Source organism: Varanus komodoensis, unplaced genomic scaffold, assembly GCF_004798865.1.
Source record: "Varanus komodoensis strain SLA01 unplaced genomic scaffold, ASM479886v1 scaffold12, whole genome shotgun sequence".
Classification (NCBI taxonomy): Eukaryota; Metazoa; Chordata; class Lepidosauria; order Squamata; family Varanidae; genus Varanus; species Varanus komodoensis.
This window is the reverse complement of record NW_025335349.1, coordinates 17,700,115-17,728,107: the sequence shown is the minus strand read 5'-3', so window position 1 is coordinate 17,728,107 and position 27,993 is coordinate 17,700,115. Positions and strand designations below refer to the sequence as shown.

Genomic DNA, 27,993 nt, shown 5'->3' with positions numbered 1-27,993 from the left:
CTTCTCAACCCCTGCATTCAGTTGTATCTCAAAAGCTTTTATGCATCCCTGTTGGTTAAGCCAACAATGCAAAAACTCAAGCTAAGCTCAGCCTAACTGGAAGTACTGTAAAAAGACCATGTTTCATCTTTCTAGTCCCACCCATTCCCCTAATCTGCTGATTGTTTCCCAGCTTTTGTGCTATGTTTCCACCATTCCAGAACAGATGAAATGCCTCTCCCAAGGTTTAGTTACTGGCAGTTAATTTAAAGCTGAAACATTCTGGTACCTCAGTGTTGGTGGGCTAAAATATCTCTAAAATGGAATTTGGAGGTTCAGCATGGCCTGTGGTTAAGCATTTTTAAAAATTATTTCTATAAACACTGTTGCCCACTTCCCTAGAATTTACAATGGGTACTTAAGTACAGTAGTAAAGACAGAGTTTTTGAGAAGAAGCAACACATTCTTTAAAATTATTTAATTATACACCTTTCCAGTAATAAGCATAATAGACAATAGAATAGATTGCCATCATTCAATTATTTACACCTTTTCCCCTTTAGCTTCAAAACAGACCATTAAAGAGTTTATGCAGCAGTATCTCTTCTTTTAGTGGGATGATGCTTTTGTTGTTTGAACTGTCCAGCTGAAGTTGCTTTATGGAAGAATTGTTTCTTCCATGGTGGTTTTAAAAATGAAGCAGTGAGCTGGAGTTCTAAAAATACTGGGATCAATACAAAATGATGCATATGGATTAGAAACTGAATCCCTTTCTCTCTGCTGGCACTGTGAGACCAACACAAGTAGTGTTAGGACAGCTTCACACCAATTTTATTTTGCTCTTTCTTCATTAAACGTTGAGCTTCTTTCTCCAGTTTCTTCCTTTGTTGCTCAGCTGCTCTTTTTTCCCTTTCAGCTATTTTCTGCTGCCTACAATTTCATAGACAGAAAAAAAATAATTAAATTGAAAGCCATGCTCTTTGTCAGACTGCCTTTGAAAGGTCACACAGTCATTTCCCAAGCTTGTTTGTTTTTACCAAGTACTAAGTAATACCACCTGATTCTTCTCTAGTCTCTTTCATGTAGCATATACATATACTCCCATACCATGATCTCTGGCAAATGAACAGTAAGTAGCTACAGGTGAAAGCACAGAAGGCAACACAAAGTGGTTTTTTAAAAATGAAATTGCCAGTGTCTTCTAAATAACCAAGTAAAAACTGCTTACCTGAACCTTCTTAATAAGACATAACCAACCTTTTGTTAAGTGACCATGCATATGTATTCTTACTTGACATAGCGATGTGTGGCTGGATTAGACAAATATTCAGCCTAGTCCAGTATGCTTCATAAGAATTCCAGTAAGCAACAGGGACTAGATGGCCCAGCCTTCTATATAGAATTGCCCTCAGGAAGCTTAAATTCTATCCAGAAATGGTTTTACACTAATATTTAAAGAATCTGAAACAACCACCTGCCTTGTATGTGACAATGAACAGGATTTTCTTGTTTTTCTTGTTGCTCACCCTACACTTTACAAAGTTAATCCTATACCACTCTAATGGCAGAAAGTGAAGAGGAACTAAAGAGCCTCTTGATGCGGGTGAAGGAGGAGAGCGCAAAAGTTGGCTTGAAACTCAACATTAAGAAAACTAAGATCATGGCATCCGGTCTTCTCACTTCCTGGCAAATAGATGGGGAAGAAATGGATGTAGTGACAGATTTTATTTTCCTGGGCTCCAAGATCACCACAGACTAGGACTGAAGCCAAGAAATTAAAAGACGCTTGCTCCTGGAGAGGAAAGCTATGGCAAATCTAGACAGCATACTAAAAAGCAGAGACATCACCCTGGCGACAAATGTGCTTATAGTCATGCTATGGTTTTCCCAGTTGCAATGCATGGCTGTGAAAGCTGGACCATAAGGAAGGCTGAGTGCCGAAGAATTGAGGCCTTTGAATTGTGGTGCTGGAGGAGACTCCTGCGAGTCCCTTGGACCACAAGGTGATCAAACCGGTCAGTCCTAGAGGAGATCCACCCTGACTGCTCTTTAGAAGGCCAGATCCTGAAGATGAAACTCAAATACTTTGCCCACCTAGTGAGAAAGAAGAACTCACTAGAGAAGAGCCTAATGCTGGGAACAATTGACGGCAAAAGAAGAAGGGGACAACAGAGAATGAGGTGACTAGATGGGAGTCACTGAAGCAGCTGGCGTGAGCTTAAGTGGACTCTGGGGGATGGTGGAGGGCAGGAAGGCCTGGAGGAATGTTGTCCATGGGGTTGTGATGGGTCGGACACAACTTTGTGACTAACAACCCTTTAATTATATTGTAAGACAATGCAGATTTCAACTGAGCATTCCTTTATTTGGTTTAGGACAGCACTCTCCCGCCACCGCAAAATACTTGTATTTGATTAATTGTAATAATTAAATCTTATGTCCATGTTTTCAACCATGCAACCATTGTTCAGCCACAGCTCTCATCATCTTCAACCAACATGACTAATAGTCAGGGATAAGAGATGGAATCCAACACCATGTGGGAAGTCAAGACTGGGAAAGACTCATGAGCAAACGAGTTATCTATCCATCTAACCCACTACATTACCTGATAGGGTTCCCTGAGTGGGTTACAAAACTAAATCTACAGATGCATCTCCACAAAAAAACAAAAAACAAAACAAAACATTCCATAATTTGGAGTAGCATTAAGTGAAATCTTTAAAAAAATAATCAAATTTCATATTTGACTGTGTCATGGAAAATATCCCATGAAATGTCTGGTATTATCTTGAACAGGCAATACACTTCAAAAAACAGGTGGAACTGATTTTATTTCCTTAAACAGGAATCTGAGACACAGCATTAGTTGTGTACTGAGCCCTCTGGTGGTGAATCAACACACTGTCGTGATTCAACAGTTCCAACATGGAACACCAAACTGCAATTTTCCTCTCCAAGATCCCATCCATTTAAGTCAACAGAAAATGAAAATCCCTCCCTCCAAAAAAATCTGGTAGCACTGATCTACCACAAATCTATTCCTCACTAAGACTGTGATCCTTCACAGACTCAACCTGGAAAAGTCCTATTCAAATCAACGGGACCTACTTCTGGACAGAAATGCACGTGACTGCAAAATCAATTGAGACGTTTTCTCCCAGAAATTTCCCCCAAGTAGTTCTTCACAATTACAACTATCAAACCGATCTTTGAGCTCCTGTTTGATAGTAATGATTCTTTTAGAAAGTTAGTGTTGTTTAGTGGTTAGTGATACATTTCAACCTAGAAAGTCATGAAGAAATATGTATCATAGGGCTCTGTTGCTCTAGGGAGATTTGGCTTCTCTAGACCATTCCCCAAGCCCAGCTTTTATTTGTCTTATATTGTCACATCCCCGCTCATGTTTTATTTCTTTAAAATGTTTTACTGAGCTTGTAGAATTTAATATTAGTAGAATGTCCAAATTAAAGGCAGAAGCAGAGCAGAAGTTAAATTCAATCAAATGCCTGAGTGGATATAAAATACTTGACCTGGTAGGCAAGGTGGCAAGTGAGCAGCCCTAAAAAAAGCACTCTTTCCTGTTGTGGCCCTGCTACTCTGGAATGAACTCCCCAGGGAGGCTTGCCTGGCCCCAACTTTATACTCTTTCTGGTGACAGGTGAAGAATTTGTTTTAGTTTCAGGCTGTTTCAAATTTTGTGTTGCATTTTAAATCTTTGCACTGCTGTTACTTTAGTTCTCCATTTTGTACCGTTGCCTTACTTAATGTTTTATGCTGTATTTACACTATATTTTATATTTTAAATTGTCAGCTGTGCAGAGAGCTTCAGCTATTGGCAGTACAAAAATGTAAGAAAAGCAAATGAAAGAACAATAGGTACAGAAACAAGACAAGTTCAAACCTTGCTTTATGAAGATGTGGTTAAATGAAAAATGGAAGCAAAGGTTACTGCTACATCCCCGTGAAGCCATGCTGTATCCTTTCCTGAAGCAATGCCTGCTAGCTGATATTCTTGCAATGCAGCCACAGAATGGGGGAAAGTTACCTCAGCACTTCTTCAGCTTGCCAAGATGCATCTTCTTCTTCTTCCCAAGCATTTCGGTTTTCCTGCCATGTCTCCAGATCACCCAATTCTGGCTGAAAAGGGACAAAAATCCAACCAATAAAATACTCAATTGAAATATTTACAATACCTTAAGAAAATATTATCCTGCAGTAGGGGATTGCCACCCTATTTGTAGCACTGTAATTCTAGATTCAGTGAATTATAAAATTAACTCCAGCTATTTCAACCCAGCCCTAGGGAAAAAGACCACTAGCTGGAGATAGCCATTTGTTGAACAAACTTACTAAGCTACTGAAGTATATTCAAACAACCTGCCTGCTTTCAAATGCTAGCCAACATCCTCTTAGGGTACAAAAAGATGCATACTCAGACAGAAAAAGCCTTATAACTCCCTGCATTTGCAAGTCAACAGGGGGAATTTTTCCATCTCAAACTTCCACAGAATTATACCCTAAAAGTACATAGACTGTTCCTTTTGTGCTTCTATACTTCATTCTTCCCCCAAAGCCTATAGTGCTTAATCCCAGAAAAAGCAAATAAGCAGGGATGCCTCAATTACTTTCTAGGTTTATGTATGCAAAATGTTAAGCTTCCTTCATAGAAGAATGTAGCCTTAACTCACCCTTCTCCAAAAGGATCCCCACCAACACAATATTGAAGGGAGAGTGAGCAAATGAATGCTCCCTTTGATTATGCATCACAGGTAAGGAGAAAAGTGAATCAAATGACTCAAAATCCCCCCCAAAAAACTGGTGATAAGGAGCATCATGGATCCATTAATAATGCAACCAAGATACCTTCCTTATACCTAATGCCACTGACAGCAGTCAACAGTAAAAGATTCCATGCCTCCAGAGATTCTGCTCACCAATACTGGACCACAGCAAGACCTGCCAGTTCTGTGCACAACTTAGCAGGGTGTTTGCATTATATGTGATACCACCCTAAAAATACAGGCTTCACACTCAGGACCTGCCTTTGAAAACTTCCACTGACCAAAAAAAAAAATACATTCACTGAAAATTATTATGATCATATTTTTCTTGTATATACTTTCAGATAAGTTTTATTAAATTTCAAGACTGGACCAAGACCAAGAGGTCTAAGGCATTATCAGGCATTTCAAAAACATGAGCTCTTTTTGAACAAACAATATGTGATGCTTTCTTCTAGGACAGAAAAAAATTATCTGAAAACTGATGATCAGCATAGAAAAGCTACTTACAGATTGATGAATAAAAGGAACATCTTGTGTAGCTGCTAGCCTACTAGAAAATCCTGCACTGCCATCCTGGTTTCCAAAATTTAAGGGTTCACGTTTTTTAACAACAATCTGAAAGGTAACATTTAAGAGAAAAGAATAAGAAATAAATCAATAATATTTGCATTATTAATAGACTTGATAAACTACCAGCTGAATGACCTTCTGTGACTCACAATAACTCATGCCTCATGGCAGTACCACCTGTTGCATAAGACACATTTGCTTAAACTCCACTTCCTAAGAATTTCCAGGATAAAATTACAGATTCCAATTTTAACCTGTTCTTATACCCCAGGTCTAAATGCAACAAAAAATAGAAGCAGATACTTCCAGTCTTGCATCTAAATGAGGGAGAAATATGTGAGGCCAGGGCTTTCCATGCTTGTTCACTTCTGACCTGAATCAATATTTTTCTTGAATGCTATTAGATGATATAAATATAATCTCTGGATAATGTTGGGAACTCCTTTCTGAGGCTGTTCTTGTTCAGACACATCATGGCAAGACTTGCTGCAGAAAACAATGTTTGGGGAAAGTCAAAGGCAGAAAACAAAAGGGAAGACCAAATATGAGATCACAGTAGAGTTGGAAGGGGCCTATACAACCATCAAGTCCAACTCCCTACTCAATGCAGGACTCCATGTTAAAGCATCCCTGACACATGTCTGTCCAACTGCCTCTTGAATGCCTCCACTGAGGAAGAGCCTGCAACTTCCCTAGGTAATTGGTTCCATTGCCCTACGGCTTTAACAGTCAGAACATTTTTTCCTGATGTCAAGCCAGAAATGGGCTAGGATTGAATCCATAAAGGAAACCACAGCCTTGAACTTGGAACAGCTGAATGGAGCTGTCATGGACAAAACATTTTGGAGGGCTTTCATTCATAAGGCTGCCATAGGTTGAAGATTTGACACAGATAACAACACATTTTTATTGCACACATAGTTGTAGACACCTCTTTAGCCCCCACATGTGTAAAACAACTTTGGCCTTCCAACTTTGGTCTTTTTGGCCATTAGTGAAAAATATCACAAGATTCATAGGTGACATAAAGCAATTTGGAGACATAAATCCTTAAGTATGTAAGTTTCGGGTAGCTTGATGGAATCACACAGCTTCAGCACAACTAACAAATGAAAATTAGTACACCAATGTGCATTAACTGCTAATTACAAGTGATAGCTCATTCAACACATATAATTTAAGGTCGTATGTACCAACTGTAGATGTGTTCTATGCTTTTTGCCAAACTTCTAACTTGATAGATTTCTCTGTCACTTGTTTCAGTTCTGCTATAGAATGCGATGAATACACAAGTCAGTCAACCTGATTAAAATGGTGTTCCCAGGTAAAAAATAGAAAGGCGTACACTCTTCTCAGCAGCTGTCCAGATTTGACTCTTAATGGCAATCCAATAATTGACGATGCTATAGTTTGCAGTAATCCATGCTAGCCAATCCAGAATGGAACAACATATAATTACACAGACTGTCCTCTGTTGCATGTGCTCATGTCCTCACAACTTGGTGGCTGAATGCACAAAGAATTCAGGGCACTGACAGGCAGAAAACACTCTGTGCAATAACTACTTTTGCTAAATTGTAACGCCAACTTTCATATAGTATTTCAAAACATTTTGCACACTGAAAGCATACTTTCTGTGTTTTTCTTATTGTTGGTGCCATGTCCTTAAAGTAGTCAGGCTCTATTTCTTCCAAACCATTTTGCTGATTGGCCACATTGCCATTACCACCTTCAATTTTCACACTCGTGGGTGCATCTTCATCCCATGAACTCCAGTCTTCTACTTCTGACTGAAAAGCAAACAGGAAGATTTCAGCTTTCTATTTGCAAAGTGTCATTTATCATCAATAATCTATTCCTGGCGGCATTATTGTTTAATCACTGATATCCATACAATTACCTGTTTAGGAACAGATGAATAATCCACAGCAGTTGGCAAAGTTATTTGATCTCCACTAAGTTTTCGTCCTCTTCCAGTCCTGAAAAAGCAATGTAAACATCTTAATCTGATTAAAACTGTTTGAAGATGGAACATAAAGAAGCAAAGCCCGTTTTTGAAAAGACCTGGTTTAAAACTTCTGCCATGTGTACAGTGAATTCCTGACTATTCCAGATATTTTCCAGTGTTGACATGCCAATTTTCAATGATAAACTGTGCTATAAAAATTAGAATAAAATGCAACACATAATCTAAATGCAAAAAAGTCTTGCGATACATAGAACAATCTATATATGTTTCAGTATTGTTATTCTTGGATGTGTAAGTAAATTATAAGCAAACTAGAACAACTAGAACAACTAAAACAATAGTTGGAAATCCCAAGGTTTATTTTAGACATTCAGAATTTGCTAAATTTGATATTTACCTGCATATCAGCCGCTTAAAAAAAGAGAGTACTGCTGCCAGGCATGTACAAATTTTAAACAGACGGAATTGCGAAATGGCCATGATGGAAGTCTTTGCCTGAAAAAAGGAGGCAAAATATGCTGCTATTTATAATGTAACTTCATATCAGCTTACTTTTTTATTGTACTCCTGTACTGTTCCAAGTACAGAAGTACAAGGCATAGTATCTTAGCATGCTTTAGAAAGATTTAGTCAATCACTGCATACAGTTTAATACAATCAGAATGCAAAGGCATGGCCTCAAGATATCCACAATCATACCCTAGAACCAAAGAACATGTATAAGATTTAGCGAGCTCCTTGAATTTGTATTGGCATGCTTCTGGCAAGGTATCCAACAAGTTTACAAACTCCTTTTAACCTCTTCCTTTTTCACAAAATGAAAGCAGACTTCAAAGATTGTGAAGTGGGAGAGGTTTGGCTGCTCTTGCCAAGTGGATTCCTGGAAAATTCCTGGGTTAGGAATTTATTTGTTATTTATGTTATATTTTATATTGTAAGCCGTCCTGAGGCTTTTTTGCGAATAGGACGGCATATAAATATTTTAAATAAATAAAAATCCCTACAACTCATATTACAGATTGGATATTTTGAGAATAGGAAGGTATGAGGAAGTTCGCAGAATTTTGTTGTATTCGCTAGCAAAGTCAGTCTGTGAATATTGACACAATGAGGGCTGATATACTGTGTTGCATTCCTATTACCCTGTGTTATGTGAACAGGTGAAGAAATCTAACAATATTGCATCAATTAGCGCTGATTCAAATGTGCAAGACCAAGGCTACCATACGTACTTCGCTAGGGCTAAGTACCACTTAACTCAGTAGAAAATACTTCTATGTATATGTGTAGGACTGCACTGTAAGCTGTTACTAGAGAAAATTCTCTGAATATGGGGAAAGCATACTTAAATTGTAGAAAATAATACCAACAATATAAATAACTACCACCATTTTTGCTTCAAAATGCTGATAAGTTTGATAACTTTAAATCAAAGGCCACAGGCAGAATAGAAACGAAAACAAACATTTAATTGTGGAAGAGTTTTTGGATGCTCCTTTCCCTACAGCATATAAATGATATTATTTGCTGCAAAGAGGATGCTTATGACTCTAAAATGTTGAAAAGAAAAATATCTTTAGTGTGTGTGCATTCAATTAATCCATCCATTTCCCTTTCAATTAATAACACTAAACAGCCACATTTTATTGAAAAGTATGCTCTATTGATTTCATTGGCATTTACTTCCCAATATGCATTCATAAGACTAGGGCCTAAGACAAATGTTCTCTTGAACAGCAGGATGGTGCTTATTTATGCATGGTCCCTTTTCCTCAAATGAACAAAAGAATATGGTACCAACTGTAAGCTTCTATGGACAAAATATTTATTCCTAAAGTACAGCTAACTAACTTGATACCTGAAAGATTCACAGAGAAACATGAAAATGGAATGGTAACCCATCTTTCAGTTTGTCTCACTGATTACAACAAAATTCAGAACCTTTCACAGGAAAAGTAATAAATGTGATTTACAAAGCATTGCTACTTACAAAGCTCAGAAAGCTTCCAACAGAGCCAACATGCATACAGTCCTTAAATATCAGGAATAATTTCTCAACCAACAGGTTCTGCCAGTTACAACTAGCAGTCAACCAGAAAAGAGAGACAATAAAGTATGAACACTTATCTTTAAACTGTTAAGATATCTCACAGTGATATTTTCACTGACTAATGTGTAGTATACTGAAATATTTTTTAAAAAATAAGTATCAGTAAACAATAATCAAATTAATATTAAACTGCACTGGTTACCAGTTGAAATCTAGGCTCAGTTCAAAATGCTTATACTAACACTTAAAGCTCTAAACAGTTTCTGGCCAGGTTATCTAAAGGAATACCTCTTCCCATATGTAACTACCCAGGTCCTGAAATCCTCATCTGAGGTCCCTCTAAGACAGCCCCCTCTAAAGAAAGTGAAGAAGGCAGCTACTAGGGGAAGGACATCTTTGATTTTGGTACCCTGCTTATGGAATCAGTTGCTCAAAGAGGTGCACCTGGTGCCTACTATTTATTCCTTTTGGCTCCACATAAAAACTGGTTTTATTTACACAGAATTTCAATAGCTAAAAAAAATCCATGTTTTCATCTCATATTGTTATTTTTTATTTGGTATTGCTGCTATGCCTCTGCAATAAATTGGTTGCAGTTGCTGTGGGGTTACTATAGGTCTGCTGTGTTTGCTGGATGTGTAGTGGGCATACTGAAGGTGCAATATCATTTTATCTGATGAACTATTTTTATAATGTTATGTGTTATTGATTGTTGGGATATATTTTAATACTGTAAACCGTCCAGGGTGCCTTTTTAGACTAATGGTCAGTATACAAATGTTTAAATAACAAAGCTACATTTTGTAGCTTTATTACTAAAATTCCTAGATCTTAATCAGGATTCAATATGGCTTCAATCACTGAAGAACATCCAAGCACCTTTTTGTAATTTACCAAGAATAGCTGGACTTGGTAACCATGTTATCATTTCTACTAGCCAGTAGAAATGTGATATCCAGTCCCCCAAGGTTGGCACAACAATTGCCTGAATTAATCAACATAGCTATCGAGTTGCATTTGAATATATATTAGATTAACTACACTGGCCAAAGTGGACTCTGGGAATGCTACACAGGAAATCAGGATGCACTACTGAATGGGATGAATTGTGTGGGGGAAGGGACGACAGAAATCACAAAAATCAGGTGAAGGTCTTTTAGCAGAGCCCTTCCTTTTATAAAAATCAGCTCCTAGATCTAAGTGATTGATGGAGTGAATGAACAGAATTCCTTCTACCTGCTCACCACTTTCACTTTCAGCAACATCCCAGGAATACCCTGTCCCCAGATTGTTTGATGAGACTTGCAAACTTAGAACTCTGAGATTCTGAAGGATAAATCACCCAGAATTTTAACCTAAAAACAAGCTAGTTGGCTAAAGAACAGGAAGGAAGGAGGATTAAATGCAAATTCTCACAATGGAGAAATGGAGTCATCTAAGGTTCTTTACTGGGACTGGTGCTTTTTACTTTGTTCATTAATGGTGTAAGCTTCGGGGCAAAGTAGTGAGGCACTCAAGTTTCCAGAAAAAGGAAATAGAATTACAACAACTCCAGACAGGATCTCTCCAACTGGATGGATTAAACTACAGATTATAACTGCTAAGTATAAAGAGACATACAGTGGAGCAAAGCCTTCTAACCTCACATATATGGTAGGGTCTGTACTAGCAATAACTTACTAGGAAAAAGATCTTGGAGTCATGGTAGACCAAATAGAAACGTCATTTCAGTATATACCAACTCTGAAAATGGTCAGTTATATGATAAAGAATATCAGGAAAGCAATCCAAAATAAATTTCTAATATTGTAATGTGCTTATACAAATCTACTGAAAGACCACACTTTGCATACTATGGACAGGTCTGGTCCATGAATCTCCAAACTATCAGAAAACTGAAAAAGATGCAGAAGGGGAACCAACATGATTAGCTGGCTAAATTACTTTCAAAATGAGGAAAGATTTCACAGTTGAGATCTTTTATTTAGTAAAAAAGAGAAATATGATAAAGGTCTATACTTTATACTAAGAGAATAAATTTGTCAAACTGCAAAGTGCCACAAGAATAATTATATTTGCACCAAGTCTTTGTTTCTACATATAGAGCTAATTCTAGCATTTTAACTACCATTATGGCATGATTAAAAAGCAATTTCATAATTGGGACATTATTTAGAATTATACGTTATACAACAAGAGGCGTAATTATGAACCAATTTTGTGAGAAGGAATGTAAAATAAAGCAAAAGCATGTGAAGTGCACCACTGACTCGAGCTCCTTTGATACTGGCTCAGTACATCTTGCTGTGAAAGACCCACACATTAACCATCTGATGCAAGCAGGACTTATTTCTATTGGTTGCTTCTCTCTTTCCACATCAGAAGTCTCACTCCTAGAGTAAGACCAGTTTACTGTAACTCCAGAAAAAGATCCCCAGTATCTGTGGGACTAGAAGGCCACTCACTATTTGCTGGAGAGGCTGCGTGTTTTTTTTTTTTTTGTTTTTTTTTTAAGCAATGTAAAATTCAATTTGCAGTCCATAAATCTGAAAGGCTACAAGTGCAGGGAGAGGGGGAGATTTGAAAACTGCATCGAGACATGGAACTCAGTGGCACTTTTGGAGAGCGACCCAGGGTTGCAAGTATCTTCAGTTCTACGTGGCAACACAGTATTGGTAAAAAAAGGAAGGGAATGGGCATCCACCCTCCCGGTTTCTCAAAACAACACTCCCCAGCGTCTACACCGCTGAACTGCCCTGTAGTCAGCTTTAAAAGTTCAGCGGCGGCGGAGAATCAACAAAGTAGAAGGGCTTATTTATTTCTCCAATTTATATTCCGTATTAATTAGTCCAAAGGACTCTAAACTTCCAGACCATTTAAAGAGAAAACTATAAACTTTTTATGTAACAGGATTTAAGAGACACTGCCCCTCACAGTCCTAGTTAAAGGCTCGATACTAAGGCACTTTCCAGGTACCGTCTAACTCCGTGTATGGGCAATATGTTGTTGCACCTAATGCGTCCCCAGAGAAAGACGACGAAAACCAATCCAGAAACAGGCTCCTGCTGCCACTCTACAGACGGGCAAATAAGAGACGCTCTCCCCAGGTTTACCCGGAGAGTAACGAGCCCACCCGTTATCAGAGGCGTGAGGCTCAAGGCGGACACAAAGAGGACCCTGCGGACGCACACTCTGAGGGGGAAGGTAGCCAGCGGATCCCCGGTCAGCCCGACAGCCGCCTCCTCGGGAGCGGAAGAAAGGGAAGCGAATGCCGAGCCGGCCACGGGGAAAGCCGCGTCTGGTCCACCAGAGAGTGGACTGCTGGGCCGGCTGCGCTTCTCCCCGCTCACCTTGTCCAGTGCGGAGCGGGGCGGAGATGGAAGGGACGCGGCCCGAGCCGAGGGGGAGCCGCTTCCCTCGGCGAGCGCAAGCTCCCTTCATTCAAAGGCGGAGGCGGCCTCCTGCTCAGCCGTTGTCGTTGCCGCCGCCTCGGCCATCACCTCCCTCACCAGGCCGCCGCCAAACTCTGCCTTACGGTCACCCAGGAGACCCGCTCTTCTAGGCCCGCCTCTTCCGGCCACGCCCCTTGCGACCAGCCGAGCACCGAGTAAGGAACAAGAGGCAGGAAAAACCAGGAAAGCGCAAGCGCCCGGGGGCGCCTTTCAGGGCTAAGTGTGGGGCGGGGGATGGAGCTCAAGAGCTCGTCCACGTGACTGGAAAGTTTCATGCCTATTGATATATAGCCTTGGCGCATTCAGATGTGTTGAACTACATCTCCCGGCATGCTCCAGTCAGTTTACCTCCGCTCCTCACTCGATTGAGGAAGACTACCACGAAAGGCACGGCTTGAACACGTGGGCTTGCAAAGTGATCGGTACATCTGGGAACGGTGGTTTGTGCCAGTCCCACACGTCAATCATATGTTCAGTTTATCAAAATGTATGTTTGACTTACTTTCAGTTAGAATCTATATTATAATGCGGGTGTTTCAAGTTCATCCTGAAACGAGAAAGGGGTCATTTGGGAAGCTTTCGCAAGTCAGAATTTTGCACACAAAACAGCTCCTAGAACAAAAATTACAATTGGATAGGTTTTGGCTTGGCCTCTTTCCTTGAGAGCAGGATGATTGCAATCCTATTCATGACAAATTCCTGACTGAGCCTAAATAGTTATTCAGAAGTAAGCTTGATAGAATTCAGTAAAGTTTGGTCCAAGGTACACAGCATTTATGTTTCTCTGTTCCCCTACAAAACTGTAGGGCAAGAATAGAAAACATTGTCCTCCAGATGTTACCCTACAGTTCCACAGCCAGGGGCAGCATACCTGACGGTGTGATGGGAGTTGTCACCCAAAACATCTGGAGAGCATAAGTTACTATGGCAGAGATGGGAAGAACCTCTTCAGTAAGTTTACACTTGCTCATTTCTCCAAGGAATTACTATGTAGCCTTGTATTATTGGCTGTTGTTTGCAAATTGTGTCTATTAGAACTTACCACTATCGGGAGAGACGGCACAGCACGTAAGACATATAACAGTGTGAACCTAAGCAGATTTATCCAGAAGTAAATCCTGTTTAGTTCACTAGGAACTGTTCTCAAATATGTAAGTACAGAATTGTCAGTGCAACACAGGTAAGCATTAAAACCAAATTCCACAGTAATAGCCTTGTCCTTTTGAAGCAAAAATAATCTCACTACTGACCTAGAAGTTATCCTTCGAAGAAAAACTTTGGGAAGTACTAGTGTGAAACAGAGCAAGGATTTGGTAGCATAATTCAAGTCTATTTAATGATAGCATGATTCAAGTGTATTTTCCTTAAGCAAAATTAACTGTCCTGTTATCAGTGGGTATGTGACATCTTCCAGCCACACTGGATCTACCGTTCCCACTGATTGTTGTTGAAAGGGAATCATTCTATTATTATTAGTATTATTATTATAACATTTCTATGCCGCCCCTTGCCGAAGCCTCAGGGCGGCTTACAATAAGACACATTGAAATACAGTTACTAGCTCAATTTTACATATGCATGTGCATGCACACAGGGATAGAAACATAACTGTGCCTATTCTTGCTAATTCAAATTTAAATGTGACAAGTCTTCCCAATCTGGTACCATCCAGATGCATTGGACTACAACTCCTGGTATACTCCAGTTAGTCAGCCAAAGCTGACTGAATGTGACTGATTAAATGGTCTCTAGTCCAAGGCAAGTTCATGCCACATGATTTTATTTATTTTTTTAATACAAAACTTTCTTCCTACATTCTATTTTCAGGATATTCATAAGAACTACAGGACCAAGGCAACATTCACTGGGACTTTCATTCCTTGTCTGTAATTGTGTCTCACGTTAAATGATGCTAATTGAAGGCTTCATATTTGCCTGAATAGGAATTAGAGAATTTAACTTTCAGTTGAGGCCTGCCATCAACTATAATAGCACTAAACAGAAGCTTCTTTAAGCCTCACTGAACTCAGGTGGACTTACTTCTGAACATCCAAACTATACTTCTGCAAACAAAAACCCTCACATTCACGATTCAGTTGCAATACCACACTCATTGATGTATGGGCTGCTTACCAACTGGCTCTGTGTCATGTCCTGGACCAAAGCTACTCAAATGTATATACAGGATAGTCCTGTGCATATTGACTCAGTATTAAATATCTTTAAATTCAAGGGAACTTTCAAATGGTAGCAACAGAAGTAGAATATAAGGAGATAAGTCAAATTGCACAAGTATTTTAATTCGAATTGCAAAGTTTTCAAATGGATCTTGGAATGCAGAGAAGCCATGATGTATTCACAGGCCTTCTAATGGTTAGATCCCACCCCCACCCCCCGCCTTTCTTTTTTGGCCCTGTGACTACACAGACTACAAACAGCAGAGGGAAGAACATTTGATTTCTAAGATCACTTTGCAATCTGAAGTCTTGCCAGCTGGAACTGAACATATGGCCAAAACTGCATTGTACCTCACAAATCTGACTTCTATTGCCATGGCAACTCCACATCTTTCAACTGGTTCACTTCACAATGATATGCCCCTTTAATATATCTATGCTATATACCATTTAATGAAGTGTTTGTGAAAAGCTAAGAGTAAACAGACTCCAGCAGGAATTCTGAATGTCACAATTCGCTATTATTCCTCCTTTTCTCTCTATTATTGTATTTTTTTAGCAGTTAGGACCAAATACGTGCATGTATTCCATCCAATAGGAATAATACCATTTCTCTTAATGCATTTTGTGGGAAACATTAAAAGACATCAGCAGACAGGGAAAAGATGGCGACACATGCCAACTGTGCTGAGTCGCATAACATCCTTTTAATCTCTTTCCAACATACACCCATAGCTTACATTTCATTGCATTTATGCTTTTTATTATTAAAATACCAAGGTTAAGAAGTCAATGTAACAAAGTACACTTCCAGTAACTAACAATTAAAAAAACATGAACTGTAATCCTAAAACATGGAACGTGTCTTCCAGTTTCTGGCATGATCCGCTTAATACAATACAATAAGATGCAAAAGCAAGAATCAAAGACTGGCGTGCTGGGCAAGGAACGTTCTTATTCTTTGAAGAAGCTCTTTCTTTACACTGTCAGGTACCAAGGCTGAAAGATAAGCGAGGTAGCAGGGGATGGGGCAAAAGAACGATGCGAGAAATGAGTGTCACCCTGCATGTGAAATTGCAGTTTGTAAGCATTCCAACTCTTCTTTCACACCCAAACATGGGCAAAGGTAAATCTACCAAAGTTTTAGACTTTGAACAGGCCCTGCCAACACGGCCAATTATTGGGAATGGTGGGAGTGGTAGGCCCGACCATCTACTTCTGTCCACCTCTGACTAGTGAGCCCACTTTAAAATTCCCTCAGGTTCATCTTATCTGCTTCGATATAACTGCAACCGCTGCCCAGCTTGTGCTCTATGCAACTATACATATTCTCCTACATCACGGCTGCAAAATCTTGTGGGACGCAAGATGCTGGTTCAGGGACTGCATGCATATACAAACCAACATATATACAGGTACATATACCCACACACTGTTTGGTCTTTCATCTCTGCTCCTAGCAGCAGTAAAGAAGGAATTACCCCTGTAAGACTTTTCTCCTTCCCATCCCTCACTGCTACTAGTTATGGAAATGCTGTCTGTATCAGAATTGCTGGAGAACAGCTGGAGGAGTGAATGCGAAGGTATCATGGGCAAGAGGTCCCCTTTGGGAGAGCACAGTTAGGACCCTGGAGAAGCGCAAGTTGTGCATTGTTGTCCTAGATGTACCAAATATGCATCCAGTTAAATCCAGGGTAGGATGTGAGGGCCCATGACACAACCACCTTAGTAGAGCTAAGCAAGTCTGCATAAGGTCAGTCCCTTGGTGGGAAGCTACTTAGGTACAAACCACCTTGAGTTTTATGATGGAGGAAAGGCAAAATGTAAACATAGTAAGGATGAGATCATAAGCATATTTAGCCAGAAAAAAGTCCTACAACTCTCAGCATTCTCCAGCCAGAACAATTTTCTCTCTGAATATGTGTAGGAGTGCAGCCTACATAAATACAAATTAAAAACAAACCAGTGGTTTATGCACAGGTCTCAGTGGAGAATGGCTGCTCTTACCTCTGCCTTTGGGAGTGATTTCAGCCACTAAATCATCAACAGTGACATGCTCTAGCCCTTTCTCTTTGATGACATCTAAGTGCAAGAGAACCACAAACAAGATTTACACATAGTTTAGAAAATGACAGAGACTTTCATTATAATAGCTCTTGACATGTGTAGGACATCTGCTGTTAACAGCAGAATCCAAGCTTCATGTCTGGGTCTGAACTGCTACAGTTACTCCCTGTAAGTGCACCTGGGGTTGTATCTTCAGGGCTCAATCCTATGCATGTTTAGACAGAAGAAAGTTCCTACAACTCACAGCATGCTTCAGTCAGCTGGCTGGAGAGATGATGGGATTTGCAGGACTTTTTCCTATCAATACATGCATAGGATTGTGCTCTTAATCACACACTTTTCTGTGCCTGGAACTTTCCCTTGCAAAAAATCAAATTGAGAAATAGAAAATAAATGTGCCCTCTTTTGAGCAGTGGTGCACTCCTTGCCTGTGGAAATTCAGATCAAGAACACTTTTGTGGGTCCTGCTTGCTTTTCAGCATTCATCGTGGTTTTACTTTAACTATAGTGCATGTATCAATACCATATTGTATTAATGCAGAAAAAGGGAAAGAGGAGACAAGAGAAGAGCACCTGAACCTCCTGTACACACCTGACCTCTTAACCAAGAAATTAGGGGTGTCCTGGATGCATGGAGCCTAGAACAAAAACCAAAAACTGTGGCACAGTCCTCTGAATGTTTATTCAGATGCAAGATCAATTAATATAAGTGGGGCTTCTCTCAAATAGGTGGGCATATAAGACTGCAGACTCTGACACCTTACATATCACCACTGGATTTATAACAACTAGAATGGGAGTGCAAAACACATGGCTCCTTTTTCAGTCAATGGTTAAAATACAGATGTCCAGGCTAGCAATATAAAAGCAATTCAGCTTGGGAGTGGGAATCCATTGGATTTCCTTGGCTTGGTTCCTTGGGTTCCAGCCCACTTTCTCTCTTCTCGAAGTCTGCCTCATGCTAAGCGATTGTGTGAATGTCTGGCAGGAAGGGAGTCCAAGCAAGTCCACAAGGCCAGCTTGTGTGTCTACTGTACAGGTTGAATTCTGCTTCTGCACATGTGACTTGTGGGCTTTGAGTATTTTGCACAAATAATGACATCCTTTGCCCAACAAATGATATATTTTCAGCAAGGTTGCCACTAATCTTCTCGAGTGTTTGCAGACTTGACCTCAGCTTGGCTTACTTCCTGGCCAGGGCCAAACTTAGGAAAGAGGCCTGACAAGCGTAAGAAAACCAAATTCCAGCCTGATCTTCAAATTCCTAGTCCAGGCGTACATTCTCATGAATGTAAGACTGACAACTTTGCTCCAGCAATACATTTTCAATAACTGACTATTACCTTTGCAATGTGCCTTCAACTGGTCTTTCCAACCACATTCAATTAATTTGGCTCTCAATAATTCTTTAAGTCTGTAAAAAGAGATAGCATTAAAGGCCTGCTTTTGAGTATATGCATATATATGTATGCAGCTAACTCAGGTAACCAGAAAAAGTTAAATGGGACTTGACTATCTCATCAGTGTTTCTCTGTTCCCATAAGGGAAATAATTTTCACCTATTCCTCCCTCTATCTGGCACATCCTCCCTCAGAATATCCCACACTATTCCCCCCAACCCCCAGGAAATTTTCAGGGAATACAGGTGAAGAACGGAATGGGAAATCCTGTTACATGAACATTTTCTTTTTAGAGATGGAAAGCTAAGATCCAAGCCAGTTACTACGTTTGAGCAGCCTTTCATGGCTCACTAAAGGTGAGGTATGGCTTGCTATGTTGTACAAACCTAGGGACTGTGGGTTTATGTAAGGGGTGCGTGTAGAATATGAAAAATCTGCCCAGCACCGGCATGCTGAGAGTTAAATAATTCATGTTGGGCTGTTTTTATTGTGAACTGGCACAATAGTTTTATAACCATTGCCATGCAATTATTTGCACATAAAGGTTCCTGCCCATCACTTCTCTATCCCACCACGCCAAGACTCTTAGTCTGATCTGCCACACTTCCTTGTCTCAGTTAATGAAAGGATGGCTCACCCTATGCAACTCCCACCAGCCCAAACCAATAGTGAGAGACACTAGGTGTTATGGACCATAACATCAAGGGGAAATGGAATTGCCACTTCTGATACATGATATATTCCTATATCCAAATTAAGAAATAATGCCCACCTACCGTTCCCGTTCTCCTGTTTCAATTAGCTTTTGGTTGATAGTTGCTCTCATTTGTGCATCTTTGTTCATTTTTCCCCCAAGCCTGAACGCAACCCTTTAAAAAGAAAGAAAGAGAAAACACAAGGGGAATTCATGATCAGAGAACATTCAACTTTCTCTCTAAGCTGGGTGTGCATGGGTGTGCACAATTGGTGACCCCAGAAATAAACACAGCCCCACTGGCGAATGTGTTTGCTTGACGGAAGCTTGAGAAAGCACCTGGTTTTGTCTCCTGGTAAGGACTGCAAAAAGGAGAGAGCTTGTCAAGCTGGGGCAGGCTTCCACCCGTGGCTAAATGGGCAGTGTTCCATTTGGTGAGTCAAAGGCTGCCCAAGCCTGATTTTCCAATGCTTTGTTCATTGGTTCATCGTTTCTAATCCAAAACAAAGCTATTCTTCCATCTGACACAAAGACCCCATTGGCAAGACAACAACTTCTCTTGTTGAGAAGGGAAGAGCCCATGAGAGCCCTAAACAAATGTCTTTTCTAGACCAGAGCAGTGAGGTCATATGCAACTGCCATGCTTTACTACTACCAGCTTTTATTAATTCACAACACTTCTGTAGGCCTGCATCTGTATCCCGTGTTCTATCCTGATGCTAATTCTACATTCAGAACTAAGACTGTCTCATCCTTTGCAATGACTCCAAGGCAAACGTACAGATAAGATTACAGCAGCTCAGCAGCTTCCAAGCTTTTGCCCAAAGCTCTGTTCAGTATTAGCACTTCCCCACAAAGCAGAAACTTGGAAGAAAGTCAAAGAAGTTGCATATTATTTTAAACGTCATAGTTTTAAACATACCAACTGATCTCAACATTCTTGAAAAACTAATTTTGACGATTTAAAATAATACCAGTTTTTTTCTTTCCCAAATAGTAATACCTTCTGTGTAATTGTAAATATAAACTTACAGAATCAGGAAGCAGTTCAGGCCCATACCAGAATAACAGCCCTGCCCAATGTGACTGCCTATAACCCTGACTTTGGCTACCTGTGTCTCTTGTTCCAGTTCATGAGGCGGAGAGGTTAGGAGGGATTGGACCACCACCATAATTACTCATATTACTACTCCTGGTGAACCTCCCTCCTCCCCAGAATCCCCCATTGACCCCATGCCAGCTCTCGGGCTAGAACAGAAAGAACTGCACTGGCTGCATGGCCAGGGTGGTGCCGATATGGTGCTTCTGCTCTGCATGGAGCTTGGTGTCTGAATTTTCCTGTGCACATCTTGACAGCATCTAGTCACTATAGGATTGTTGTGCCCACAGTTATCCTATCCACAAAATTTCTGATACAGATGCAAATCTGAAAGTACTGGGGGAATCTTATTCCCTGGAAGTAAGAAAACCCCCAAAGCATAACATTGTGCATCCCTTCTGCATCTTCTGCCTTCCTAACCAGAATTTAAATACAAATGTTGGCCTAATTTAGTAGCCAAACGGTAATTGATGAGTTACAGAAGACCTGTGTGGATAAAGAGAGGGACATGGTCAAATTCATACATTGGATAGGGCTTTGCAGAAGAAAGAATACCATACAACCTTAGCCAGTTTTGCCTGCTTTCAAACCTCCTCTGCCTCAGGTCCTGTGACATGTGCCAAGACTCAGGAAAGAGAAGGGATACCTTGCCTCACTTCATACTGGGCTTTGGAAAAGGAATGTAATGGCTAAAGCCCCATTATCAATTTCCCACCTTTTCCTAGGTCAGGTTCATACTTACTATATAAACTCACTTAGCCAGAGTTCGATGTACTAGATGAAGCTTCAATCATGTAAGCAACAAAATTAATCAGGAACTGAGATTTTGCTTGTCATTATGTTTGAACTAGCAGCCACAGTTAAAAACTTCCAAACAAACTAGGCACAGGAATCAGATTTAAACCATGGCTTCTTTGGGGGCCCTTAACCATACCTAACAGGAAGTGATGATTGATTTGGGCTTCCTGAGTTCGTCGCCTGCGGGCAAAGTTTAATAATGTCCTAGTTTAATAAGCCAGGAAGATGGCTTCCCATGGCATCAAAACCTCTGTGCTGCGACCTGGACTCATACCACTTTCAGTTTCCAACCCCTCCTCCCATTTTGGGTACTCGAAGACTCAGGATAAATAAAGGATTGCTTTCCTACAATTGGTACAAAGATCGGTCACTTGAGGTCTCTGAAACCCGCAAAAAAAGTAGAGCAAATACTTGGAATCTTTGCACCTGGCACCTAATATAAAGGCTGGTGTTACCGGATACCAGATTAGTGGATTATCAATCTCACTGGAATTTAGTGGAATTTACTTTCTAATAAATCTGCTTCGGATTGTAGCTTGGTAACCACTTGAGCCGATCTCCAGTTCACCATGATTGCTTTGCTTTTTCTGCAATTGTGCTAGCCTTCTCCATCCTGGCTGGGGATGATGGGGAGTGCAGTATAACCCTTCTGGAGGACACCCGGATGGAGGAGGCTGGTTTACGCAATTCATCTTGGAAAAGGACTGAATCTATTAGCCTGGAATACACGAGATCTACATTTACACACCATTATTTTTGATAGGGTGACCGGCATGCTATCCGTAAGCTACGGAGAGTCTTCTCCGTTCGCTACCCAACAGCCGTGACGAGGTTTTTTTAAAAAAAGAAAGAGACTTTCCCAAACATCCCAAGCAACTGGAAATGGCAAGGGTGGCTCAAGAAAAGGGAAAAACGGGCTGCTGTTCAGTAGAAGGATACTCCAAAGCCTGCAAGAGGAAGGAAACCCTCCACTATCTCCGCTCCACCGACAAACGGTTTACCTGTCCCGCAAACAACTGGATTCCTCCCCTTCCCCTTCTGCGAGGAAACCCAGCTTCGAACTCGCGACACCGTCGCAGTCTCCCTGGCGCCCAAGCTTAACCCAACAATCAGCCCAACGCCCTGCCCGACACCTCGCAGACATACACGGGAAATGTAGTCCTTGACTACTGTGCAGTACATGCTGGGTTCCTAAACAAAACTACAATTCCCAGAAGGCCATATTTCGCAGCAGCTCTTACAGCTTCTTCCGCATTCTTCCCATTATAAAACTACATCCCCCATCATTCCTTTCTGTACTTTTTTCCCGTTTAAGGCCGGCAGTCGCACGTGAAAAAGAAGGTGGACTTAATAGGTGGACTTAACGCATAGACTTAATAAATGCAAAAGTTTTTATAATGCAACCTTACGCATATTTGTTGGAAAGTAAATCGCACTGAGTTCAATGGAGTTTACTCCCAGGTGTGCGTAGTCCTATGCACACTTAACACACTTACGTTGGCATAAACCTTTGCAGATTTGTAAGCTGTCATAAATCTGAAAAAACATGATATAAATGTGTTATGTCGTTAAGGTACCACGGCAATTTGCGTCGTTTAAACACTATAACTGTATCCTAATGCAAAATTGTTGCACTGCTTTACATTTTCCTATCTTTACTAAGAAGGAATTCTCATTAGAGCTCAATCTTATGAATACTTCTGCAGGAAAAAAAGTCCTACAACTTCCAGCATGCTTCAGCCATCCATACGTTGCTAGGATATGCTGGGAATTGTAGGACATTTTCCAGTTTCAGTATGCATAGATTTGTTCCCTTATATAGGAATAGACTTGATCTCGTCATTAGGGTTTACTTCTGAGAGTATTTTTAATGGTCATGCTCCGGCCGATAGAACTTGCGGGGACGGAGTGGATTGTAAAGGATGGGCAGCTCGCAGAAACTACCTCTCCCAGCATGCCCACTCGGTTCCCAGGAGCCTCAGCGGCTGTGCCTGAGCCGTCGACTTTTAGTCACGGTTTCATTGGCCGGAGGCCTCCGACGCGTGGAAGAGGCATGGAGGCCGCCGCGAATTGCTCGCTCCGCGTCAAGCGGCAGCTCCTGGACCCCAATTTCGAGGGCTACAAGCTCTCGCTGGAGCCACTGGCTTGTTACCAAGTGGGGCTAGAATCCCGTGAGTGCCGGGGAAGGGGCAGGGGCCTCCGTGTTGCTCCGGGGAGGGGACCTCCCCAAAGCATCCCCAGCTAAGTTGATGCCTTGGTTTCTCCCCCAGCCCCAACCTTTTTTTTTTTTTTTTTGCTTTTTCCTATATTTGTGGAAAGTGAAGTAAAAACATTGGCAATAAAATAAAATTAGAATAATACGAGCCATTAGTGATGGGATTCCATGGATCATTACATCCCTAGCGGGCCTTAAACTTAAAGCTTCTGGGGTGTTTGGCGGAGGGAGGGGTATCATTGACTTAGTTCAGGCAGCATATAACTTTCTGGGCTATGGAGAAGTCTAGAAATGTTAAAAATAAACATGAAAACCCACAGTCAAGTACAGGTTCAGCATGCGTTATTGTTGAAATGCAGGTTATTGTTCTGTCTGAACCCAGCTGTGTTAAGAAGCCTATAAAGGGAACCCATAGTTGTTGAGTGCTAAACTATGCTTTGTTATGTCTCCTGAGCACCGATAACATAATGCACATTTCAACAACAGCCTACAGTTCAGTGATAGTCCATACAGAATGCTTGATTGTGAGTTTATCATGTTCTCCAGCCCAGTTATTACCTCCAGATACCTCTTGAAATAGGGCAAGAAATGGCCTTGAAAGGATGTTCAGGTGTGTTGATTTTGGTGTGACTGAAGGTGCAAGTCCCTGCATGTTGAAACAAGAAAAAGCCTTATAATTGCCAGCATGACTGACCAGGGCATGCTAAGAGTTGTAGGACCTTCCCTATCTTCCCTTTATGGTATGGGACCCATGAGGAGCAATCCCATTCATATTCAGACAGGAAATGGGCCCACAACTCCCAACACCCCTCCGCTAGTATAGCTTATATTGGTCATACTATTGTAGTTTGTTGCCAGTGCTTTTATTCTACTTCCTGTAAACATAAACTGAAGAAAAAAAGGTGGAGGGAGAGAAACTGGTGCATAATCTTAGGTGGGAAGGCTTTAAGATGGTTCGCTAGCACTTGTTTACATAATTAACTGATGACTGCTAGGAGCTATGGAATTTTTTTTCTGTTTAAGAATGTGTAGAATTATACTTTTATTTGACTCCAATTTATCTCAATCTACCTCAAAAAAGATTCTCTAGATGAACTGTATACAAGTAAGAGAATAGAATAGGTACTGTACAAACAGATGAGAAAATAAAATTTCATGTTTTAATACGTGTTTATGTACCAGTACATGGAAAGTGCAATTAAAGAAAGAGTACAGAACCTCTATAGCCCAAGGGCTGAATTCCATTCAGAGATGCTTTCAGTGGCTTCACCCCAGTGTTAATCAGGGTTAAAAGAAAAAGTGTAGGGTCAAAATTGCTTTCTATCATTCTTTTTGCCTTAAAACTTTTAGACAACTTTCTCAATGCACTATTATCAGTTAGTCTTTCAGAATGGCAAAACACAAAACAACCCTGCACAAAGCTAGGAAACCACCAGACAATAGCTGGCTTGGGGTGAAGGGGGTATGACCACCCACAGAGACCTGAAGGGTTGAACTTGGACCACTGGCTGTATCAGAGTTGCAAGAGTCACTGAGAAATATGTTCTCTAACTCTCTTCCTGCCCCCTCAGTAAAGTTTCATGTTTAAGGCAGGTTAAAGTCTTATCTGGGGGCACTATAGAAGTTTTTAACCAAATAGAATTAATCCACCACTCTTTATTTTCACTTAAACACACCCAGCCAGATGTTTCTTTGATGCAATTAATTAATAGACTATGAAAGGATGAAGTAGGCTAACCACTAATGCAGCTTTCCCTGACCAGGAGCCCCCCAGGATTGAGTTAAATAGGGAGAATTGAACATCAGGAAGAGTGTGTATGATAATAATCTGGACCCTAATATTTCACTGCTGGTTTATAATGGGTTAATACATTGTGGCATGTTTAATCCACAGGGTGGCAGTGCAAGCAAAGTCTTGCCTTACGTATCATCTGTAGTGCTTTATCCTTTAGAACAGGGGTCTCAAACTCAACTGACATGGGGGCCGCTGGAAGCTAGGTAATCTCTTGCTAGTGCTATGAAATAACTTCTTTATTTCCAATCTCTCATTAGGAATAGATACAAGGAAGGGATAGGCACTTCAGTAGACGATACAGGTTGGAGACCAGTCAATTGAGCTTAGTGGTCCCTTTACTTTTCACACTCCCAAGTAGGTATATCACACATTATGCATAAGAAATTGTTCAGAGATTAGGGAACCTGATTTAGGAGCCCAGAGTCCTAGGAACAGAACCTTAAGGATACCTGCATCAATATTTACTCTGTGTGTGTGTGTGTGTGTGTCTTCATTACTTCTGAAGGAATTTTGAATATAGCATGGGAAAGCTGAAGACACATGTTTTCAGGTGAAATAGCCCTGAAGGTTCACCAGGTTCCAATAGTACTCTGCCGCTATTTCTTCTTAACAATGTTGAGATACCAAGCAAATGGAGGCTCTGAAAACAAATTTCTCAAACCCTTTGCAAAGTTACATCTTCCATAAGCTTACCTTTTGTCCGAAGCAGAAGATTGCCTTCTGTGACTTACTAGATCAGAGTCAATGTATTTACTTAACCTTTTTTTAACAATTACTCAAGTCAACTTTTATTTTGGACCAAAGTCCCTAAGGGATGCACCCTTAAGTAATCTCTTACTTCTGCTCTGCAAGTCAGTTGGCCATCTAGTTGTGGCACTTTAGAGAGGAAAAGGAGGAGGCTTCAGGTCTGACAGCCCAAGTCTCCTTTCCTCCCCACCCTTATGGAATGACCCTTTTACCTTTCGCAGGTCAATTCTGTGTTCTTGAAGAAGCAGCCAGTGCAATTCTTTCACTGCTGGCTTCATGAGAAAAAGGAGATCAGAGCACAAATCTACAGCTCCGAGGCTGGAACCCTACCTCCAACCTCAGATCTGGGAATCTGAAGAATCTTATGGCTATAGGATCATATGCTGTCTGGGGGCCAAGGATTACTCTGCCCAAATAGCCAAGAGTATCTGACTAATAAATATACTTAATACTTTAAAAATAAATTTAAATAATTTTCCATGTTTTCCCCCAGCGGTAGCAGAAATCAAACTTCGAGATGATCAGTACACCTTGGATCACGTGCGTGCCTTTGGCATGTATAATTACCTACACCTTGATTCCTGGTATCAAGATAATGTTTATTATGTGGACCAACTTGGAAGAGTCATGAATTTAAGTGTTACTCTGGTAAGATTACAGTAAATAAATAATGCCCAAATTTCTTATCTATCATGTGTCTAAGACCAAAGCTATAGTTTTTCCACAAAAATCTAAATTCTCCATGGATTCACCACAAATCAATTCTACTGCATTCAAAGCTTTTTTTGTTTTGTTTTGTTTTGTTTTTTGTTTTTTGTTTTTGTTTTTTTACCATTTCCTGATTAAATACTCTGTTAATTTTGCTTGGCGATTTCTGACTGTTCTTTATTGATGACACGGGATAAGGAGTATCCTTGAGAGATGCTCTTTGCTTTGATTAGCTTATTGTTGAGTAAAGGCATTGCACTCTTAATGGTTTGTGCATCTGGAAAGAGAGAAACACCAAAGCTGGTAGGTTATTTAGTGCACTGTGAACTATGACATTTGCTGTTTGCCATCTTGAAAGGCAGCCCGTGTGTTGCCATGTCATATGAATGTGGCTGCTGATGGTTATTTGAGGGTAAACAACCCTACAGCACACTGAGGGCAACAAAAGGTTGTTTTAACACCCAGTAATCTACAGGGGGTGGACTCACATGACGTGGCAACTGCTTAGGCAAGTGTTAAATATTCATGGCACCTGACACGCATCAGTGTATCATGAGAACCAGTTCTACAATGTCTTGTCATGAACCAAAATAATCCTTCCTTCCTTTCTTCCTTTAAGAAGGCTTGGGCAATCTTTTGCTCCCACTTAATTATCCCCTGTGAAGCTTCTCGCTCTCCTGCCCCCTCAGGTACACACCCTCTTTCCTGATGCACCCAGGCATGTACATGTCCTTGCTCTCTAACGTATACAGGGTGGGAGGTGAATGAAACCTTCCTGCCCTATGTGCTGAGTAACTTTGGAAAGGGGATCTTGCCAATGACAGCCAGTATGATCAGCCCCTGCACTCAGAGGTTGTCCCTGCTGTGGTGGAAAAAGACAGGAGCTCCAGAATAGAGGGACAAGGCCTTTGAAAATGGGGTCACTATGGTGACAGCTGGTCTTAGCCCTGTTCTCAGAAACAAAATTTTCTATATATGTATTATTTGCAGTTACTGTGATGCTGGAATAGCTTTTATTAGATGTTGATAGATTTATACAAGAAATGAGAGTGCATATATTTGTATTTCATGACCTTTGGTACATCACAGATGTACCTTCCATTTCTTTAACTGCACAATCTAATAAAGATCACTCATTCTTCAGCTGTACTATTTCACTAATCAGTAGTATTAATTGAACTGCCAAATATATGCACTCTTCCATGTTATTGACTGCATGGTGTTTGATCTTATGTTATGTTAGTCAGATATTGCACTAACAAGATTATACATTGTTTAGAGGTATTTATCATGCTGCGTGATATAACTTGTATTATTCAATTTTTTTTCCTGGGAGAGATAATAGAATTTACCTTTCACCAATTAAATATTGCTTTTATGCATTTGCACTCATGAAGTAAACTTCATTATCAATTAACGAGTTTCATAGACCAATACTTAGGATAATGAAGTATACTTTTTTAATTTAAAGTTGTAACTTATGATG

The 27,993-nt window shown here is 40.5% G+C and overlaps 3 protein-coding genes across 5 annotated transcripts in view; 1 reads left to right on the top strand and 2 right to left on the bottom strand.

Annotated features, from left to right (window-relative positions):
* Window positions 1–442: 442 nt before the first annotated feature.
* On the bottom strand, window positions 443–17,037 carry EBAG9 (estrogen receptor binding site associated antigen 9). 2 transcript variants are annotated; one of them, XM_044421787.1, is made up of 8 exons: window positions 16,992–17,037; window positions 13,310–13,354; window positions 7,703–7,800; window positions 7,237–7,315; window positions 6,968–7,126; window positions 5,274–5,381; window positions 4,028–4,119; window positions 443–909 (listed from the first exon to the last, which is right to left on the bottom strand). In XM_044421787.1, the coding sequence occupies exons 3-8, from the start codon at window positions 7,783–7,785 to the stop codon at window positions 789–791; spliced, it is 642 nt and encodes a 213-aa protein (XP_044277722.1). In that variant the 5' UTR covers window positions 7,786–7,800; window positions 13,310–13,354; window positions 16,992–17,037; the 3' UTR covers window positions 443–788. The 2 variants fall into 2 exon arrangements, with proteins under 2 accessions (XP_044277722.1, XP_044277721.1); XM_044421786.1 differs by lacking the exons at window positions 13,310–13,354; window positions 16,992–17,037 and adding an exon at window positions 12,706–12,922.
* ENY2 (ENY2 transcription and export complex 2 subunit) lies at window positions 15,672–22,171 on the bottom strand. The gene is made up of 5 exons (XM_044421788.1): window positions 22,044–22,171; window positions 19,228–19,320; window positions 18,395–18,465; window positions 16,992–17,066; window positions 15,672–15,983 (listed from the first exon to the last, which is right to left on the bottom strand). The coding sequence occupies exons 2-5, from the start codon at window positions 19,293–19,295 to the stop codon at window positions 15,907–15,909; spliced, it is 291 nt and encodes a 96-aa protein (XP_044277723.1). The 5' UTR covers window positions 19,296–19,320; window positions 22,044–22,171; the 3' UTR covers window positions 15,672–15,906.
* Window positions 22,172–23,077: 906 nt separating this feature from the next.
* The window catches only part of NUDCD1 (NudC domain containing 1), a 39,295-nt gene continuing 34,379 nt past the window's right edge, over window positions 23,078–27,993 (top strand). For both annotated transcript variants that reach the window (XM_044421854.1, XM_044421853.1), the window contains exons 1-2: window positions 23,078–23,213; window positions 26,293–26,447. In XM_044421854.1, coding sequence (XP_044277789.1) covers window positions 23,096–23,213; window positions 26,293–26,447 — 273 coding nt within the window. In that variant the 5' untranslated portion in view covers window positions 23,078–23,095. The remainder of the gene's footprint in view (window positions 23,214–26,292; window positions 26,448–27,993) is intronic.

What these genes read in the sequence shown, in the direction of transcription:
- EBAG9 (XM_044421787.1), bottom strand. Translation starts at nt 7,785, where the DNA reads ATGGCCATTTCGCAATTCCGTCTGTTTAAAATTTGTACATGCCTGGCA. An exon ending in ATTCATCTGTTCCTAAACAG is followed by an intron (nt 7,127 to 7,236) that starts GTAATTGTATGG and finishes TTTGCTTTTCAG; the next exon opens with TCAGAAGTAGAAGACTGGAG. An exon ending in CAATAAGAAAAACACAGAAA is followed by an intron (nt 5,382 to 6,967) that starts GTATGCTTTCAG and finishes GTTACCTTTCAG; the next exon opens with ATTGTTGTTAAAAAACGTGA.
- ENY2 (XM_044421788.1), bottom strand. Translation starts at nt 19,295, where the DNA reads ATGAACAAAGATGCACAAATGAGAGCAACTATCAACCAAAAGCTAATT. An exon ending in GAAACAGGAGAACGGGAACG is followed by an intron (nt 18,466 to 19,227) that starts GTAGGTGGGCAT and finishes CTCTTTTTACAG; the next exon opens with ACTTAAAGAATTATTGAGAG. An exon ending in GTTGAAGGCACATTGCAAAG is followed by an intron (nt 17,067 to 18,394) that starts GTAATAGTCAGT and finishes TCTTGCACTTAG; the next exon opens with ATGTCATCAAAGAGAAAGGG.